We start from the raw sequence: 22,036 nt of genomic DNA, 5'->3' as shown, positions 1-22,036 counted from the left end.
TAGTTAAACATTATAAAGCAGGAAAAGGATATTAAAATATCTCAACACTTGAAAATGCCAATCAGTGTTGGGCCACAATAAGGAGGTACTTGAACACAAATGACCTGCATGATCGAGTTGCCAGGAGAAAGCAGTTACTGAGCCCATGCCACAAAAAGGCTCGCCTTCAGTACGGCAAGCTTCACAGCCTCTGAAGCAGAGTCATTTCTAGTGATGAGACCAAAACTGAACTTTATAGTCACAAAAAATGCTATGTTTGGAGAGGAGTCAACAAGGCCTACAGTGAAAATTACATCACCACCACTGTACAGCATGGTGGTGGATCTCTAATGTTTTGGGGCTGTGTGAGTTCCAGGGGCACAGGGAAGTTAGTAAAATTGATGCCAAGATGAATGCAGCATATCAGAAAATACTGGCAGACAATTTGCATTCTACAGCATGAAAGCTGTGCATGGGACGTTCTTGAATGTTCCAAAAAGACAATGAAAAACACAAGACAATGTTGAATCTTCAATGGCTACAGCAGAAAAGGTGAAGGTTCTGGTTTGGCCTGAATATCATTAGCCAATTTGAGGAGATCTCAAATAGGCAGTTTGTTCAATAGAAATAAAGAAAATACAGGAACTGGAGGCATTTTGCCAAGACGAATGGGCAGCTATACCACCTGAGAGCATTTAAGGACCTTACGCACAATTATTACAAAAGACTGCATGACATCATTTATGTTAAAAGGGGCAATACATGATATTAAGAACTAAAAGGTATGTAAACTTTTCAAAAGGGATTATTTCCTTTTTGTTATGTATTGTTTGATGATTGTACCAGTATTTTATGCCTTACGTATTAACTTGAGTCCTATAAGAAATAAAATATATTTGTTTTAATATGTTATGTTAAAATATGGTATTTTTAATATTTTGTATTTATTTTAGCCCTACTTCCCTTTCCCTAAGTGGTTATTCCACTTTTCAGGCCGCCATTATAAATAAGAACCTGTTCTTAATGACTTGCCTGTAAAAAATAAAGGTTTAAAATAAATAAATAAATAAATAATTAAATAAAATAAAAAAAGTTTTGCCTTCTCACTCATATTTTCTTTATGTATGTATGTATGTATGTATATATATATATATATATATATGTGTATATATATATATATATATATATATATATATATATATGTGTGTGTATGTAATATATATATACACATATATACATACACACACATATATACATATATATATATATATATATATACATATATATATATATATATATATATATATATATATATATATACACACATATATATACATATATATATATATATATATACACACATACACACACACACACACACACATACACACACGTGTGTGTATATATATATATAATGTGTGTGTATATATATACACACACACGTGTATATATATATATATATATATATATATATATATATATATATATATATATATATATATATATATATATATATATATATATATATATATATAAAAAAGGTACACATCTTGCAAATTCTCTCAAGATATGCAAACTGTTGAGCACAACTATGCATATACACTCCTGAAAAAAATCATAAGACCGGGGGAAACATTCCAAGTATTTGCATTTCGTGCTGGTGGATCATAACCAGGTTTTCTTCAAAAAGTCAAAAGAAGAAAAAGGAGCAAGAGGCAAAAAAAAAAAAAAAGGATTGGCAATTCATTGAAAATGCCATTTAAACTCAAACAGGCTGTTTATCAGCTGATCAAAAGTTTAAGAACATAGCCCAAAATACCCACAATAGAACTAAAAGTGTAAAAAAAAAAAAAAAAAGGACCCAGTAGTGAGTAGCCCTTGTTGTTGATAACTGTAAACTCTCGTTTCGGCGTACTTGATGTAACTGTTTGTCAGGCGGGCGTTGTAAATTGCAGCGTTGTCCTGTTGAAAGACTGCTGCTACAACATGTCCACATAGCCAGCCGTCGTTTGACACATCTGCACAACCTGAAGCTCCATTTTCCCCATTGAAGGAAAACGCACCCTAGAACCTTAATTTGGGTCGAGGATCAGCCTGTGTCTTCACAGACAGCCTGTCGGATTCTCCAGCTCAGTGCAGGTGAAATTATTTTGGGTCTACCACTTGAATTTTTTGTCCCATAGCTCTCAGGATCTTTTATGAAATTTAAAATGACTGTCTTACTGCATCCAACCTCAGCAGCAATGGCTCATTTTGAGAGCCCTTGCTTGTGCAGCTCAACAAACCTGCCACTTTCAAAAACAGTGTCACTTTCTGAAGGACAATAGGAAGCAATATTTTTGCACAGATTTTAACTTTTAAAGGCTATGGTCTTTAACTTTAGATCAGCTGATGACCAGCCTATTTGAGTTTAAATGCAGTTTTCAATAAATTGCCTACTCTCTATTTTTTGTCTCTTGCTCTTGTTTCTTCTTTTGCCATTTTGAAGTAGTACTTACAACCTGGTTATGATCCACCAGTACAGAGTGTGAATACTTGTAATATTTTCCCTGGCTTTAAGATTTTGTTCAGGAGTGTATATATACATTTACTTTCTTCACTCTGTCTTCCTGACTGAATCAACCAATCAGAATAATAAGAAAAAATAGTAGTAGAAGACGGACATTCATATAGAAACATTTTGGTATTTCAAAGCTGCATATACAGATTTTGCACTTATCTGTACCTCCGGGCCATACGTTTTGAAGACACCCTCGTAGACAGTGCCATTTTTCACGTTAAGTTCGCACTTAGCTCCCTACACAATAAGTAAAAAGATAACACGTTCTTAAATTCTTGTTTGTCTTTTGTACATGAAGAAATCTAAGACGATAAAATTAACATTTCAATTTATTAATCTACAATTAATCTGTCTATTTAAACGTACCACCACTGAAGTTAAGACGTGAACCATTCTCATGTTTGCATAAACGCCACTGAAGGCCACCTAAAACAGAAGAAAGTGATTAGTGCTGCAGACAAATGTACCAATAAATACAAGTGTTGAATTTTAGTCTAACTCTGGAAAATAATAATACTTGGACTTACTGGTGTGGAATGTGCTTTGGCGTTGTTGCGTCCCCTGCACAAAAGGGAGACAAACATTGATTTTAACAAAAGGTTTTAATCTAATAATAAAATCAATACATTTGTATGCCATTATAGTGCACATTACATTTCTTAAAGGGTCATAAAAACAATGTCTTTCACATACATGACAAGAATACAATGGTAACAGCTCTTGGACCACTGTCCATGTGGCAAATATTCAGGCTAGTCAGATATTTTGCACACTACTATTCAGGAAAGTGTTAATTATTTAGAATTAATTTGCTATTTTAATTAGTTTAACAAAAAGCCATGAAAATATTCTTGAAAACACAAATGGTATCAACCAGTGTCCTCTTTCTTTTATGTGAAGTGTCCTCTTTCTTTTATGAACTCGGTAGTGAAACAGTACTTGGTACTGTTTTCTGCTGCATCTAAAATCCCCACTAAACACTGGAGACAGCACAGCAGCTTAAACATGGATCCAGAGCACACAGAGCCCCCTGTAGTCAACTAACCAGCTAATGTTAGCAACTTAGCCAAAAACACAGAAGACTGATATGATGCATAGCACAATAACTGTTCTACCTCAAGTAGACTAATTTAGCATAATAAAGCATTTTTTCCTATAGAGGGTAAAATTACTAGACCTTATGTCCGGTAAGGTACCAAACATTGAACAATCAAGCACAAAACTGAGCAGAAAAGCACATTGAGCTTTTATTATACCCTACATGGTCAAAGATTTATGGACACCTTACCATCATATTCTAGATTTAGTTCCACTCTGGTGTTATACTAAGCTCCATTCTCCTAAGAAGGCTTTCCACTCGATATTAGAGCATGGCTCTGGGGATTTGCTCATTAAGAGAGGTCAGGGGTTGTTCAGTGCAGTTGAGGTTAGGGCTCTGTGCAGGACACTTGAGTTCTTCCACTCGATCCTTAACACAACTTGTCTTGATGGAGCCTGGTTTGTTCCAATGCTGAAATATTTTCCTTCTTTCCTTTAAATGCCATGCCAGATTCTAAGACTATGTTCATGGTGAGAGCCGGGTTTAGTTATTCAAAGACAAAACTAAATAAGATGCTTAAGATTCAGTTTTCCTTAAAACTCGAAGATTTGTATTTACATGGTTCCAGTGATTATTCAAAGGGAATATAAGTTTTGTCCCTACATCAAATTTACTTTATGTAATTTGTCTAGGCACTGATCCCATTTCGGTTTGAGGTCTCTCAGTTCCACTGAAGAGAAATTAAAATGTTACATCATACAAATAATTGTATTATAATATAGTTATAGTTTGAGGTTTGGGGAGGTAACACCTATAGATGTGATGGTCAGGTTGACACATACTTTTCTCCAGAAAGTACAACTTAATTCTGGACACGTATACTAGACTGCATTTTAGTAGCATGGCCACAAAGCACCTGACTAAGTACTGGTTTCTGTTTCAGTGTGAAACTGCCTGACCATGTGAGGCAGTGGGAGGCTGTTACAGTCCCCGAAAATATTGGAACAGTAACGCTGATACAGTTGTTTGTGCTACATACAAAATACTTTTTTTTGTGTTAAACAGCATTAAAATTAACATTTGATTGCATATTCCTTGATTGCAATAAAATCTGCAAATCACAGACATCATATTCTTGGTTTCTTCTTTTACTGTGTTCCTGAGTTAGTTTCTCCCTTCAGTCTCCCTATGGTCTGGTGACTGACTTGGCCATTCCACTTTTTTCCCTAATGTTTTTCCTTTGTTGAGTTGGCATGTGTTTTGAATGATCTTGCTGCATGATGAAGTTCCTCCAAATTAATTTGGATGTATTTCTCTATAAATTGGCAGAGGGAATGTTCCTGTAAATGTCTGAATTAATTCTATTGCTACCACCATGAGGTACATCAGTGAAGATTAATGAACATGTTTCAGAAGCAGTCATGTAAGCTCAAGCCATGACCGCACCACCACCATGTTTCACTGATGGGCTTGTGTATTTTAGATCAAGAGCAGAACTTTTGTCTCCACATTTTGGATAAACTTGTTTCCAGAACTCTCATAAATCCTGATGGCCTCTACATTTCAAGTCTTGTTTGAATGATAGCTTCACTCCTACCCTGTGGAGGTTGTTAGTGACATCACTGACTGTTGTCTTTGGGTTTTTCCTCAGAGCATTTATAACATTTCTGTCATCAGCTGCTGCTGTTCTCTTTGACCAACCATTTCAATGTCTGTTACTCAGTAAATCAGTGGTTTGTTTCTTTTTCAGAACATTCCAAATTGTTGTATTGGCTAAGCCCAATGTTTATACAGTGCTTTTTCTCTTTATCCCTACTTCAAAATGGCTTGCTTTTCTTGAAAGACAGCTCTCTGAAAGTTGATTTGTCCTTTTTAACAACAAACACAGTCTTTACAGGTAAAGCTGAAGGCTTCGAAGAACAGATTTTCAGAGCTATTTGTTGTTTTAATTACACATGGGCAGCACAATACACTTGTTCTAATATTTCAGCTCATTGAAAAATTGAGTAGTCTGTTACAAAATTTGCTATGCTCTTTGTCCTTTTTTAGTGCATCTAAATAAAATAACAATGCTAATGCTAAAAAAATGCTAATGTCTCCAGTCTACAGAAAAAAAAACTAACTGAATTGGCCTTGCTGGAGTGAACTGTATGGGACAGACGATTAAAAAAATAGACAGAAGGACAAGAAATAATATGCAAGGTCACTCTGACACCCTGGACAAAGCCCAGAGAAGTAGCACATCTTATGACATGACCGAACATACCTCACAGCCACAACCCATCAGTGTTCATATGAAGGCTAGTTGATGTGTGACACTGTGGACACCAGTGATTTTTTTTTATTTGTAGACCACAAATGCTGCTGCCATGTGTTGACAAAAAAAAAAAAAGAATTCTTACTTGCACACCACAAACTGTATACTGTCCTGTGTACACTACTGTAGTGTATTGTAGTCTCCTGCATTCTGTATGTACAAGTTTGAACACTTGGATGTTTTGAAATTGTGTCTATTTTCTTAGTTCTGTGTTGGTTTATGTAGCTCTGTGTGTTATGCAGTACCACGGTCCTGGAGGAATGTTGTTTCATTTAACTGTGTACTGTATCAGCTAAATATGGCTGAACTGATAAAACCTTCTTGACTTGATTAGCATTTAGGGGTTGTAGGTCAGCCTGTTATTACACTTAGGGCTGGGCGATTTGGCCTAAAATCAAAATCTCGATTAATTGAACATTTTAACTCGATTACGATTAATGAACGATTATTTTATTTTTATTTTTTTTTGCCCTTATAGTTCACTGACAAGTTTTGTTTAGTAAATATGCTCACATCAATCAATCAATCAATCAACTTTTATTTATAGAGCACCTTACAACAGCCAAAGGAGCACAAGGTGCTTTCCAGAGAAACATATTAACACATATTACAGTCGGTGTCCAAAACACTGCTGCCGTATCCATCCATTAAGCGCAGCAGCTTTGACAACATTTTAGCACCGTTGTCTGTCGTAATGGCTGAAAGTTTTTCTTCCGCGAGGTCCCATTCAGAAAGCATATCTTTCAGACCTTGCGCAATCATATCTGCCGTGTGATCCGCTGGAAAATATGCCGTCTCAAGGCATCTCTGGCGCAGCTTCCAAGCATCGTCAATGTAGTGCAAAATAAGGCTCAAGAATGGGTCCATCGTCCTACTGTACTTGACCAGAGATCAGATGTGGCTGCAAAGTGGTGAACATTTTTCAGTTCAGCAGCTACATTTTACAGCATGTCTTGTACATGTCTGGCAGCACAGTTTTAGAAAAATGTGATCGCGATGGCACAGTGTATCTTCGAGGTGTTTAAACCCGCTTCGCTCCACTGTAGCCAAGGGAGTCATATCCTTTGTGATGTAATAACAAATAGCGTCAGTTATTTCTTTCCATCTTCTTGAACTCTTCTCATACTGTGTGGCATTTGTGAATGCATTTGTTATCGACATCTGCTTTGCGAAGGCACTTGTTGCTGGGCGCTTGTCAGTCTCTTTTTGTTTTTTTTGAGCCATGCACTGTTCATATTCAGTAACGTGATTGCGCTCCAAGTGTTGAAACAAATTGGTGGTGTTTCCTTTGGGCGTCGAAACTGTTTTTCTACAGTGTCTACATCTGACTTCATTTTGTTCGATGTCATCCTTACTGAAGCCAAAATGTGTCCAAACGACGGAGACTGCGTTTTTCTTTGGTACAAGCTGCTCTTATGGCTCAGTTGTCTGAGTGTTTAAGCTCTCCATGCTCGACATGTCGGCGGAATAACGTAACGTAACGGAGCGGGGTCACGTGACTCCACACGCGGTAGTGTTTTTAATGGGAAAGTAATCGAAATAATCGACCTGGAAAAATTTGATCGATTATAGGTTCTGAATGTCGATTTCGATTACTTTTCGATTAATTGCCCAGCCCTAATTACACTTCTCAGGGATTAAAACACTTGGTTACAGATCAGGAAAGGTCATGAGGTCAAATCCCAGTTGCCACTGAGGACCTGTGTGGTGGTCATTTAGCCCTGAACTGCTCAGCTATACCCAGTCTAAACTATACTTCGGTGCAAACGGATGAGGTAAATGTTCTTCCTGTTTAATGACAGGAGAAGCTGGCAATACGTAAATACTTTCAAATAGCAATCAGTCAGATACTTGAATGAGCTGTGGTCAAGCCAATCTCTGTTGGTAAAGAAAGCAATTCACTTCATTGTACCACAAAACAACAGTCATATCTGCATAAAGCTAAGCTCACATTCAGGTCCATTACTTTGAGGACATCACACAAAACATCAGATAATTAAAAAAAATATTAAATAACTGTCTTAATAAACAGATTTCTCTAACATCTTAGGGTCGGTATAAAAACAATACAATGACCAACTGGTGGATTTGCTGTCTAGGAATTTGCAGTTCATTGAACCAGTAAAATGAAATTTTTAATCAGTCTGAAGAAACCAACAGACTAGAGATAACATCACTGCAACATTCATCACCACTAAATGCATATAAAAGCCAGCTCACAGAAAAGAATCAAGTTTATTTCTTTCTTTCCCTAACAGGAAGAGTCTTCAAGTTTCAGTCTGCTCACCTGTGTTTGTACTGTACATAAGAAATAAAAGTGTATAAAAAATAAAAATATTCCTTCTGTTACTGGAAGTCAGAGAGCAAACTGGTCAAAGGACTTGACCAATTTCCACAGCAGCCAGTAATCACTTAGAAAACAGGCTAAATATGGAGATATGAACCGTCACGCACTCGTGTTCAAACACTACACTGCTTACTGAGGGGATAAACACGCTCCTTATTTACTTGCTAGTGGTATGGCACTTTAATAAACGCACATTTCTAAACCTACTGGACACAAGGCCAGCTCGCATTACAAGGAGAAAGTTATTTAGTCAAATCAATAAACGTGATTGAATTGTGTGCTAATACATGTTTCTCCACAACTGCAGGAGACTAAAATGCAAATTTCAGAAAGATTAACCAATATCTTACATGATGAAAAAAAGCCTTACATAATGAACTAACATCACGCGCACTGCAGCATTCACATCTAAGGACTCACACGTTATCAGAACATTACATTGGTTTAAAATTCCTCATTAAATGGCTTTGAGAGCTGTGATGCTGTAGAATGACAGATTTCCTTTTGAAACAGAAAGTCACATGAGCTACAGGTGTTGCAGATACACCCAACCTGACACAACCTTTAGCAAACCAGCTAAACATGAAGGAAATAACCACTTTAACAGTTTCCTTTTTTTTGTGGAGTATTTCCTCACCTTCGTGTTTGCAATTACACCTGTCCACTGATTTTAGTGATTTTAGAGTTATGACATGCATTTGAGATGTGGTGATGGAGAACTGTGAGGGCATCACAGGGAGGATCTGGGCAGCAGATGAGAGAATATTACCGACTATCTGAGGGAGAAGCTGTATACAATGTATACAGACAGAAAGATGACTTCCATCATTCACTCAGTCATTCAGCAATGGAACTGTTTAAACTCATTCGTTCTAAAAAGTCCACATACTTCAAATGAATAAACAAAGATTTCACTCAACCAGTGGATGACTAAGAAGGGAAACATCATACAGTTGGAAAGTTCACTGTTAAAATGGCACTGAAGATCCATGCTTGTGTGGCAAGAAAAATTTATTTAAGCTTTATTTACATATTTATTTTATTGGATCGATAGACAATGAATAATTCTGTCAAGTGTGTGTTAGTTTTCTTCTGAAATGATGAACTTATAATTAAAATAAGAATACAGCTTAAAATCATGAGGAATTTTATTTACATATTTAATGAAATACATTAAAAATACAAAAACTCTCAGTCACTTCTCACTTATGTACTGCAATACTGACAATACGTAAATCTCAAAGGGGTGTCTCAGAAAACTTTACATGATGTAGGGGAGACCAGGGACAGTTGTAAGAGGGGACGGTTGTAACACCTTGAATTCCTCCGGAGAAACAAAACAAAAAAAAAATCAGAAACAACCTAGAGTGATGACACTCACTGTGCACATGCTCAGTTAGTTTCCCTCCATTTTTGCCATAAAGGGAGCCACATTTGAATCTTCCTGACAGAGTTATCTACAAAAGCCTGTTTTTGAGGTAAAAAAAAATACTTTTCTTTCTGATGTACTTTTTTGGATGCTGTTATAGGATCAAATGTCTATGAATTCAAACAAGTATTATTAGAATCACTATTTTGTAAGCTAAAAATATAAATGGCTAACAAGTGTCAAACTCTCAGTCAAGCTAGCTCACATGAGATGAAAACATGGATGGTGATACTGGGACGGTTGTAACACCCCGTTACAATTGTCCCAGTATCACCAACCAAGTTTCATTTATATTTTAAAAACTAATCAAGCTAAAATAAAAACGGCATAGTTTCCCTTTAATGTGCAAATTAAAAGTAAAATGTGCAATGTGCATTGCAAATTAAATGTAAAATGACATCCCACCTTTCTGTGGAGGGGATTGATTTTTGCAAGAGCCATGGCATCGTCCTCCTCTCATTCCCCCCACACTGTTCCCATAAGCTGCAGCCCCAGTGTATATGGGCCACTGAAGAGGCTGGTATACAACTGCTGTGACGGCTGGATGAAAGCTAATCCAGGAGCCACAATGTCCATTTATGATCTGCCAGGCATTGTGAAGAGTGCCCTTCCCCGTGCTGCATCACCGGCAAATTTTCAGGCAGTGTTTGCATGCACTGGAATTTGGCCTTTTAATAGGAATATTTTCACTGACAGTGACTTTACACCATCCCTAGTCACAGACCGCCCAATGCCAGCAGTGACACCAGAGGTTCCATCTTCCTCTACAACTCCATCACCCAATGTGGCAACATCCATGCCACTTAGAGCATCATCCCCTGTCACACCATGTGTGGTGTCCAAGCCTGAGCCATCATCCTCTGCTATGGACACAACTTTTTCACCTGTGTCCATCCGTCCACACCCAAAAGCTGGTCCAAGAAAGCAGACGACAAGGGGCAGGAAAAGAAGGGAAATCTGGGCACACAAGAACTGCACAGATGGAAGGGATTTTTACACTTGCCACAACTGTGACTCAGACTAGGTCTACCGAGCCCCCCACCCCCTCTCTCTCTGTTTTTGAGAATGTTTGAGTTCATGTTTACCCCTTTTTGAGGTGTTCTACCCAATAAATAATTTTCTTGCATTATAATTTGACAGCTTCATCCTCTTTTTTGTCATTTGTGTGAAAAAAGGTAATCATTACTTAAAAACATGAAATGAATAGTCACAATAACACGGCTGATAAATAATATTTTCTATTTTGAGTACAGTGATGCCTCGAGATACGAGTGCTCTGACGTACAAATTTTTTGAGATACGAGCTGTGATTTGACCAAATTTTTGGCTTGATATACGATCAAATTTTTGAGATACGAGCATCCGAGCCGCCGCCGCCGAAAAACAAAGATCCCCAACAACCACGTGTGCTCTGTTTCCCTGCATCTCACTCGGTTAAAGCCGCCTTTCCACTGCACACGTCAAACGATGGCCGATAAACATTAAGTCATTCATTTCCTATGGAGAGTCGCAAAGGCGCTGCGTGAGGTGCCGACCATCTGCGGATCCGTAATTTTCTGATCCGTTTTGAGCGTTGGATCAAATTTCAGATAAATTGTCGGGTAATATGGATGTCGTAACCGGATTGGTGCGCGTCGTGGACAGCTGATTAACAGCTGATGGACGCTTGACGAGGTGGCCTGCCAGAACTAACGCGATGCTTGATTTAAGTTCGTTAATTTTAGTAAAGTTTAGTTAAGTTCCATTTAAGTGTAAAGTAGCATTAAGAGTGTACAGTAGCGAGTAAGTGAATGAAAGTGTACATTAATGGGATTTCAATTCATTTAAACGGGGAAAATTGTTTTGAGATACGAGCAATTTGAGATACGAGCAAAGTCACGGAACGAATTAAACTCATATCTCGAGGCATCACTGTATATGATTGATTCATTATGTATATTTTAGACATGTTACAACCGTCCCTGACATGCGTTACAACCATCCCTGTACACTGGGACAGTTGTAACAGTGGAGGGACTGTATTAAAATTAATTTTGCAACCTGTACATATTTCATAAAACCACTTAAATACATTGTTTCAGCAGTTGACAGATTGAAGTTTATAATATAACAAATTGGTTATTCCAGTAAAAATATTTTTTGATGTATTGCTAAAAATTGGTACAACTGTCCCTGGTCTCCCATATCAAATAAAACTGTACTGAAAAAATAGCTTTCTGAACAGTAAACAAATCAACACTAATGTTTTGAGGAATTAATGTGTGGCAAAATGTATACACAATCACACACCCCATGATTAGCAAACTAGCTAAATATGCACTATGGAATGGAAGAAGCTCCTTCTCATTCTCTCATTGTTTCCCTCCAAGAATCACTTCCCTAACCACAAGAGAGAGAAGAATCCATTTTTGGATGGCTGAGGTCCTTCACTATCTTCCTGGCCTTGGTCCAGCAGTGCTTGCAGTAGATCAGCTGATCACACCACCCTCTGAGGAGCTCCACTCATAGGACACTTTAAAATGCTTTGATTCTTCTGATTAAGGCTCATGTAAAATAGCCACTGTTTCAGTAGCTCACGTGGAAGCCCTCATGTCCGCATCACCTTCTGGCTCTTCCTTTAGTTACGTCATAGCTAGTCTAGAGTCCGGGCCTCCACTTTGCACATAACTGCAATCATACCTAACATTTTTCTCTCATCATACCAAAGCTGTGAATGTGAATTGTTAAACGTGCTAACTAATAAAAGTTAAAAGTTTTATTCACATGAAATTATGCCATGTTTTTGAGTGTGAGTGTGTGTGTGTGCGCGTGTGTGTGTAGTCTGTTGTTGGTTGATCAGATGACATCTGGTAGGCAAAATAGATATTACAAGTGTAAAATTTTCACAAATATAAGCTGATCACAAAAATAGTGATTATTGTAGAATTTTTTATTTATAAGCATTCAAGTCAATTTGGCCTGGAAAAAACAGGTTTTATTATTTGCTGACATTAAAAATGGTCAAAATGGTTTCAAAACAATCTCCTGGCTTTGAAATATACCAGCCTGTAATTGTGCATCAACTTTTGTGCCTCTATAGTGAAAATAATTTAAAATTTCTGTTTTTTGTTTTTTTTTTTACTAGAAAATGAGGTATTTTTGCACATTAATGAGGTTTATTATACAAAATATTACAATTTTTTTTTTTCAAAATATATGTTAATATGTTGGAAACAAGTTAGACTAAAAAGGTGAAAAAAAAAAGGCTATCATATATACATTTTTTATAATCAGTCAAAACAGACAAGGTCAACTTGAGGTCTGCAGAAGGGTTAAGTCCGACCGACTTGCCGGTTGTAAATTTGCGACCAACCAATTTTTTTTTTACTCTTCAAACAACTAATACAAAAGCAATAAAATAATACTAATTATATTTTAGTAAGTATTGTAAATATATAAATTGCCTAGGCCTACATACAAATGAAGGCTACGTTCTTTCTTTTAAATAAAAAGAAATCATCTATGACGTCATCTATGTTTACACTATTGGTTAATAGATGTCACACTATGGCCTGTGCGTTCGCTTCATCTCATACTCTCATTCACTGTCAGAGTCAACGGTTTGCGCTTGGTAATGATGGCTGCAGTAAACAAAATGATCGCGGTCACCGTTCAAAGTCATACGGGTTAGGGCACCATAATACATCTAAAAAAATTCATTAAAACAGCTCGACACCGCTTTAACTTGACATGAAGTTCTGGAAAAACTGTGCCCAGATCTTTTCCCATCCCTACTCCCGTCTAGTCTAACCATGACCGTGTCGACTGACTTGAAGGAAACCACTAAACTGTTGGTGGAGGAAACTCAAGCTATTGAGGACGTGCTACAATTTGACCCACAAATCAAATGCCCCTTTTCCACCGAGGCAGTTCGAGTGCTGGTTCACGTTGGATTCGCCGCCTTTGGATGCTAATATAGTTTCACAAAGCCATGAGCATTAACAGTAAAGCAACATCTGCCATTGTTGATGTGTTTTGTGTTTGCCGCTGCTGCGCTAAAGTTGCTGGGACACGTGACACGTATACAGTGACGTCAGACTCGGCTCTGTGATGGCACTTTAGCCGGTGGAAAGACAAACCGTTTCTTAGGAGGTTCGCCAGTGGAACCAACTTTGAACCAGCACCAGTGCTAGCTCTGAACCAGCACCCGGTTCTTTTTGGTGGAAAAGGGGCAAAAGTGGTTTCTTTTAAATTGAAATTTCAAAGTGAGACACCACCACCCAACAACAAGAGGAATGCATTTTCCATCATGATGGGCCAGGCGAAGACCTCGAAGGACCCGATCCTTCGTTCCTGCAATAATGGTGAGTTTGCATTCTTGAGTAGCAGAGCAGGTTTTTTGATTTAAAGCTAGCATGCATAACCTACTAGCCTTCCTGTTAACGTTAGAAGCTAACTTCAGTAGTGTATGAGATGGAGAATTTTGAGATATGCTTGTGAAATACGTCTGTGGCATAGTGTTCCTCAGGTTGCAGCTGGTGTGTTCGACTCCAATAGAGTTTGCCTACTATGCATCAATGAACCTGAAATTAAGTAAGGATTTATGTGCATATTGTGCAGCACCTGGGGCCGAGAAGAACAAAGACCTTCTAAAGAATTATAAAATTGTGTTGCCAGTCTGCCCACAATGCAAGCACAAGCCTGCACCAAAAAGGTCACCTTTTCCAAAGATGCCATAGTTTGGCCATAGCAATGAAAGAAAGGGATGGCATGTTAACAGGGTTCCTACACATTCCATGATATATTTGTTTATGGATGTAAACATTCCAAATGTGACACATTTTCTCATATTAGATTTCATGTTCATGCAATTAACTGTTATTTTGTAAATTCTAGTGTCTGACATTTTAATGTATTTGTTTTCCTCTGAAAATCCACTTTAATTGAAATCTAGTGGCTTCTTTATTTCTTGATTCTACCTCTTTTTTCTTCAAATGAATGCACCTGAAATTCATGCAATAAACATGTTTTTGACAAAGATTTCAATTTGTTTGTGTATATATAGCCTGCATCAAAATGAGGTTTGCAATGATGCGCCCGAAGGCATGGGTTGAAGACCCAGTCAGTGACGTCACGATATGCTAATTTGTTTAAATTCATACGTAAACACCTCACCAAAATTGTACTTTTTTTTTTAACATTGAAACTTGAAAAAAAAATATATATAGACCTACCTACCGACCCTTTTTTTAACCAAACCAAAATATTTTTAAGGACGGCCTCACAGAAAAACACTGGAATATCCATTCTGAATAGAATGACATTCAAGTGCAAAGAGCACAATACCAAAAAATATACTCAGACCAAATGTAATATTTGACGTAGGTCCTTTTCAGTATAATGTCGCACTGCTAATCGCGCTAAAGGTTAACTCGCCTGACTTTGGCCGTTTCATCTTGTGACCGTGTGACCGGACGCCGACAACCGAAACTCCTACTACAAGGAGAACTGGCGTGTTATTTCTCCTACCTGTATTACGACAAACCACGCCTCTTGTCATAGAAGTAGCTAATTCGTTCGTTCGTCCACGCCAGCAGTAAAATCTGCTATCCAATCACAACACATAGGGCGGGTCATGACTAGCCAATCGAGGGGGAGAATAAGACAGCGGTTGCACCTGTCTGATACGGACAGTAAACTAATAATGAGAACTTGCAAATGACATTCATGTGCATCACAGATATACCTTCTTTTTTCATTCAAATATCACATGCAAAGTCGAAATCATCTCAGAAAAATCTGGCACAGATTGCTTAGCAAATTATTAAAAGTGGTGATCGTAATTTAACTGGACATTTTTATTCGAGCTACTGGCTAGGGTCTAGTTTCCAGGTCCAAAAGGCTAGCGTTTGCCATGCCGTCTGCACTAAAATGACCTGGTTGTTAAAAGAAGCTGTTTATCATTTAAACGCACGTGCGTCTGCGAAGCGAGAACAATTTACTAACTCACTAACCTGCTAGTTTAAGCGTGTTAAAGGTCAGTGCTATAGTGTGGACAAACAGCTTTGCTCCAGTTTGGATGCCCTTAGCAAATCATTAAACAATCCATTTGCAGCGGACAAACTTGCCGCAAAGTAAAATAAATGTAAATGTAGGACAAATCGGCCTCCAGCCTTTGACTCTACAGAGAAATTCTCCGATTTCATCAAGACAAACCACCCAGCAGAGGACACAAAATAATCGGGATCACAGACTTGTTGATTTTGCAAACATTCAACTCCAATGTTTTTTTACTCTGACACCGATTCCAGTTATTTTTTCCCACAAGACCAAAAGGTAACAGAATAGCCAAACCCCAGCCCCCTCTCCCTGCACGGCCTAAGCTAAGCTAACCATCTTGATAGCAGCTACTGTGTTGCCGCAGACACCAAATAACCCCGCATTTTTACATTACAGTGTATTTGTGTGTTAGACATCTGACAGAAATCCTACCTACATTTTTACCTTGTGACTAATAAAGCAAGCACATGCAGCTCGTAGTTATGGTAAACTCACCTGGGTAAACCGTGTCGTCCTACAGCAGCTCCTGCGCATCCCCCTGCTCCTGAGGCCGCTGCGGCCCCGCTACTGCTGCCCGGTTTGCGATTACCGCCTGTCTGCTTCATTGACATGATTATCCCATAAACGAGTCTTTGAGCAGACTATTCAAACGGTTTAGAAAATATCTCCAACGGCACAGCTATAGAAGACAAAATGCTTTAAGTGTCAAACCGAGAGTAAAGCTCGCCGATGTTAGCCTGTTAGCCCCTCTGCTGTTGCTAGGGCTGATTATTCCAACCTGGACTGTGGGCAGCTACTAGGCAAGCCGGCTAGCTTCTTTTCTCCTGTCGTCTCCTTAAAATCAAATTCTTATTCTCATTGAAAGAGATACAGATTATCCATATATACTAGATTAGCACGAGAAATAACAATAATAATTACAATAATATTATCAGCTCCCGGAGATGCCTGCCTGTGAAAGACATAGACCTAAACACTGAAAAGACACGAAAAACTAGCGGAAGGATATATACACAAATCAGGCGTACATTTTTTGTTTATCAGTCGTGTTTCGCTTAAAACATGTACAAATATAAATGTAAATTTCCACACGGTCGCTCATGCAGCATAAAAAACCCGATATCAAGACACCTGTGACATTTAATTGTTGGATTTTTTAAAAGTTTTTCTAAATGCGACTACACTGCTGCGCACTATTTACAGGAAGTGAACAAGATCACGTCGGAAGCCGAGCGGCGGTGCTAAGGCATGATTCGCGTGAGCCGGCCAGGATTGGCTCCTCGCTGTGCTTTAAGAATTCCACATCCATTTAAAGGAGACGCGCTTTATTCTGTAGAGCAATCTTTGCAATCCCCTGCGATACTGTATACACTATATGGTATATAGTTCGTGGACTCCTGACTGACACTAACAATATGTGCTTGTTGAACATTCCAGATTTAAAACCTTCTTGCTGTTGTAATAACCTCCAATCTTTTCAGGAGGCTTTTCACTGTATTTTAACGCATGGCTTTGGGGTTTTGCACATTTAGACAGAAAAGCAGGGGCATTGCAATGCTGGAACAGGTTTGGTTTTCTTAGTAACAGGGCAGGGAAATAGGAATGTATCCTACTGTATTCTCCTCTTATCTTTCTCCTTATCAAGGCTTTTGAAAGGCAGATTATTGCACAATCCACTTACTGTCATGTTTATAGGATGGAAGGAAAGTAGAGAATCCAGATAAACTTACACAAGGAGAGGATTTAATGCATGTTACCTGCCAGTAACTAGAAAATTCACTACATGTACTTGAACAAATCCAAAAACAAACGAAACTCTATTATATGTAGCCAGGTGCTAAAATATACGTTATTGTGGTGTTTTAAAAAATGGTCATGGCTCCTTTAAGAGACGTACTTGCTTATCTTGCAAGAAAGTTCACGGATTTTGAAGCTGTGGGCTGAGTCGGAGGAGCCATCTTTTTCACGTTGTGAGAGAACTTCGTTTATTGTGCTTGCGGCAAGTTGGTGATTGTTTTGGACACTTTTGGATTAAATGTTCGTGGGACGAGTGAATCTCGTGGTAATTTAACAGATTAGCCACTATCGTATTTGTCAGTACTAGTTGGTATTAACTAGTATTAGTTAGTATTGTTTTAAGTATGTGTTTTTGTTTAGCCTGACTTATGCACCTCAATTAATAGTTGAATCTTATTTTTTTGGTTAGAATATGGCCTTTTGAGGTGTGTTCTGGTTTGGTTTAAGTGTGATTCAACCTTGTCATCTCCAAATTCATACTAGATTCATCTTGTTGTAAAATTGTTCGATTAGACTTTTGGTTCTGTTCAAATTTGCTCCCATCGACCGCTGTCTTCTTTTCCTTTTTCTTCTTACAAACAGCAATCAGATTAAACCCCAGTTTGAGAAAAGCATTGTTGCTTCCGGTGTGTTGATTTCTTTTACACCCGGCCACATATAGTTGTAGTAACAAATATAAAGTGCCAATGTGCTGCTTGTATAGCAGTATAGATGTCCTATATTACTGTCCTATAAAAATAACTCAACATGCAGCCATTATTCTCTCAATAACAGTCATTCTACGAAACGGGTGCCATTTGGGTCCGCAACATTTGATGAGATGCATAAGGCACAAAAATGTCCCAAAATGTGCTTACAAAGCTTAAAGTTATTTATTGAAGTGTTCTTGTTAACATGATATATAATAAAAACACTATTCTTAATAACATAATATTTTTAATAATTTTGCATTAGTACATAGCCATTTTCACATGTCCATGTTGACCAACATGACATTTTCATCTAAAATATCACCAAATAAGTTATGTATTTTTAAAAAAAGATATTTTCAGAATTATTTGTGTCCCTTTTCACATAAGATATATTTTATTCAAAATAAACCTTATTTTATTGTAAATATTTTATGATTTGTGTGCGTCCTTCAATTTGATTTACCACCCCGTCACACTAACTTGTTTTATCAATAAATAATCTACTGTTGCATTAAATGACATCACAAAGCGGAAGTGACATCATTGGAGCCTTGTTGCCGCCAAGAACAAAAACAGGCAAGTACTGACATTCCTCTACATTCTTTATTTGTTGATTTTTCATGTTAGGCAGCTTCCGTCAAGCTCAAACCAACCACCCCGTCACGCAAGATAGAGAGGGAAAACTCTCTTTATATTTTTTAACATTATTAATGCAAATAAAATTATATTTCAGATAGAATGCATGTATGCTAGGTGAGGAACTTGACCACATGGGTGACATGCGGCCATTTTGGGATGATATTTACCACCCCGTCACATGTTTTGTGACGTGGTGGTAAGGAATGTGACGGGGTGATTCTGCTTCCCATTTGAATGTGAAGATGTGTGAAATCAAGGATTCTGATATAGGTTAATATTTTTTATCTGTTAACTTAACCCTGTTTTGTTTATTAATTCACTCACTATGTCACACAATCACTATGTCACTCACTTTCTCTTTCACTCACACTTTCACTCACTCTCTTTCACTATCTCTTTCACTATGTCACTCACTCACTGTCACTCAACCATTGTCACTCACTCACTCACTCACTCTCACTCACTCACTCACTCACTCACTCACTCACCCACTCACTCACCCACCCACCCACTCACTCACTCACTCACTCACCCACCCACCCACTCACTCACTCACTCACCCACCCACCCACCCACTCACTCACCCACCCACCCACCCACTCACTCACTCACCCACCCACCCACTCACTCACTCACTATCTGTGTTTAATGAAGAATGTTACATTTGATAACATTTGCAGATAGATCTGTCTCCATAATGGCTTCATTAAGCGCTGCTGAGAGACAACGGCGATGCCGTGCACGTTGGGATGCTGATCCTGAGAGGAAGCAAAAATATCTAGAGAGTGAGCTTCAGAGATGGAGACGGGATGTAGAGCAAGGAAAAAAGAAGAAGATTAGTGATCTAAGTGAGAGAGGCAAGCGTCAGCTGCGTAAAAAGTGGAGGAAGCAGAACAAGAAGAGAAAGCAGAGGCTAGGAAGCACAGTCTGGACACCTTTCCTCTGACTCCAGATCCTGTCCAACAGCCAAAGCAGCAGTTAGGATTAGTTTTCAAAGTCAGGGTTGTGCACAGTTAGGATTATAAATAAATGGACACATGTAGAGAATAGGAAGCAGGCCTATCATTGATGAGTAAATGTTTTTATATATGGTGTACATGACTTAAACCCCTAAAGTACCACTAGATTTTTGTTTTGTTTCAGGCAACATAAAGAAGGAAAGCGAATTTCCAGGAAGAACAGGGATACACTATGCAAAGAAATAGAAAAACTAAAGAAATCGCTAGAGAAACAAAGAAAGCGTGCTGACAAATACAGAAAAAGATATAAGCACTTAAATAAGAATGACTCCCCTCGTTCCAAAATAAATGAATTAACTAAGACGGGCAGGGTAAGCTCCAAAATCAGAAAAACACTACTCTATCATGCAGCCTTGATGGAAGACATAAGGAATAAGTACTGTAAAGCAAGACAAGAAAAAGAAAAACAACTAATAGCAAAGGTAACAGCAGGGAGGATTGTGAAGAAGTACAGGCTACAAGGTTTTGCCGAAAATGCCCTTGGATTTTCAAAGAAGCATCGCAGTGTTCAGAGTGAAGACCTCTGTTCCACCAACAGAAATCCAACAAACAGGTTCACTGCTGCATTTCTGTTCCACCAACAGAAATCCAACAAACAGGTTCACTTCTGCTTTCAAGTCCAAAGTCAAAACCTTCTTCACTTGAGCTGACAACACCGACTCTCCCAGTCACTGTAATGATGCTCTTTTTTTTTTAGTTTTTCAGAGCATGACCAATGTTTTCCATTAAATTTCCAATGTTAATGTTTCCCCTCCCCAGTTTTATAAAGTTTAAAATAAGCATACCATAGAGATACACACTTTGTCCATACCACCCTGTCACAGTGAACCACTCCGTGACATCAGTTACCACCCTCTCACGGGGTCATTTTGTTAAAAATGTGTGTAAAAGAAAATAAATTTTACATAAATTAATGTTGAATGATGTTCTTGTTTTGTGGACTAATCAAATAAATGTAACTTTATTTGTATTTTTTAAGTGTATTCGTTTTTTAAGTATAAACAATGAGGCCATTGAAATGTCAAATTTATATTTCAAGATTAAAAAAATAAGAATAATTAATTAAATTAAATTACAGACTTTCTATTGATGGTTTCCAAAAAAGGGACATTTTACTATTAGGAAAACATTAGATTTTAAATATATATTTCTTGTTTTACTACTCTTATGGCATACATATTGTCCGTGACGGGGTGGTAAAAAAAAGACTCCCTTGCCAGAATAAAATTGATAATATTATTAAGTATTTTGTGCCTGAGGTGGGAAAATGTTTTTTTGGAGGATTAACATAATATTTAAAGCTGTAAGTAAAAAAAGTTTGTTCTTAATGAAAATGTGGACAATTGCAAAGTGGAAATGGCACCCGTTTCGTAGAATGACTCAACTGTCAACAAAAGTGAGTACACCTTAAGTGAACATGTCAAAACTGTGTCCAAAGTGTCAATATTTTGTGTGAGCAGCATTGTTGTCAACCACTACTTTAATCCTCCTGGGCATGGAATTTATCAGACTTGTACAGGATGTTGCTGGGACCCTCTTCCACTCCTTCATAATGACATCACCGTGCTGCTAGATGTTAGACACATGGCGCTTCTCCACCTTCCACTTGAGGATGCCCCACAGGTTGACCAATAGGGTTCAGGTCTGGAGACATACTTGACCACTCCATCACCTTCACCTTCTTCAGCAAGGCAGTTGTCATCTTGGTGGTGTGTTTGGGGTCATTATCATGTTGGAAAACTGCAGTTCAGCCCGGTTTCTGAAGGGAGGGATACAGTACATATTGGTTTCCCTCAGTAAAGCACAGCTCCCCAGTACCAGCAGCACTCATGCAGCCACAAACCATGATGCTACCACCACCATGCTCGACTGTAGGCAAGACAAAATTTTCTTGGTACTCCTCACCAGGGGATCACCACACATGCTGGACACCATCTGAACCAAACAAGTTTACATTAGTCTAATCAGACCACAGGACATTCTAGTATTTCATACTCTTGGACAAGTTGTCTTCAGCAAACTCTTTCCAGGCTTTCATGTGAGTCAGGTTCAGAAGAGGCTTCTGGGACGACAGCCATGCAAACTGACTTGTTGCACTGTGCAGAGTATGGTCTGAGCCATGACAAGCTCATGCATCTGTTTAATGAAACCAACTTCTAAAAAGCCAATTGGTAATGCC

General features: G+C 38.1%; 1 protein-coding gene across 10 annotated transcripts in view; it reads right to left on the bottom strand.

The window, feature by feature from the left end:
* atxn2 (ataxin 2) overlaps positions 1 to 16,911 on the bottom strand; it is a 35,575-nt gene extending 18,664 nt beyond the window's left edge. For 4 of the 10 annotated variants that reach the window (XM_060882577.1, XM_060882578.1, XM_060882580.1 and 1 more), the window contains exons 1-4: positions 16,206 to 16,911; positions 3,067 to 3,100; positions 2,906 to 2,965; positions 2,705 to 2,776 (exon numbers count right to left, since the gene is read on the bottom strand). In XM_060882577.1, the coding sequence (XP_060738560.1) occupies positions 2,705 to 2,776; positions 2,906 to 2,965; positions 3,067 to 3,100; positions 16,206 to 16,321 (282 nt within the window). In that variant the 5' untranslated portion in view covers positions 16,322 to 16,911. The remainder of the gene's footprint in view (positions 1 to 2,704; positions 2,777 to 2,905; positions 2,966 to 3,066; positions 3,101 to 16,205) is intronic. The other 6 variants (XM_060882582.1, XM_060882583.1, XM_060882584.1 and 3 more) reach the window with 2 other exon arrangements.
* Positions 16,912 to 22,036: the final 5,125 nt, after the last annotated feature.

Source organism: Tachysurus vachellii, chromosome 12 (assembly GCF_030014155.1).
Source record: "Tachysurus vachellii isolate PV-2020 chromosome 12, HZAU_Pvac_v1, whole genome shotgun sequence".
NCBI classification, from domain to species: Eukaryota; Metazoa; Chordata; class Actinopteri; order Siluriformes; family Bagridae; genus Tachysurus; species Tachysurus vachellii.
The sequence above is the reverse complement of the archived record's forward strand: the minus strand, read 5'-3'. Positions and strand labels throughout refer to the sequence as shown.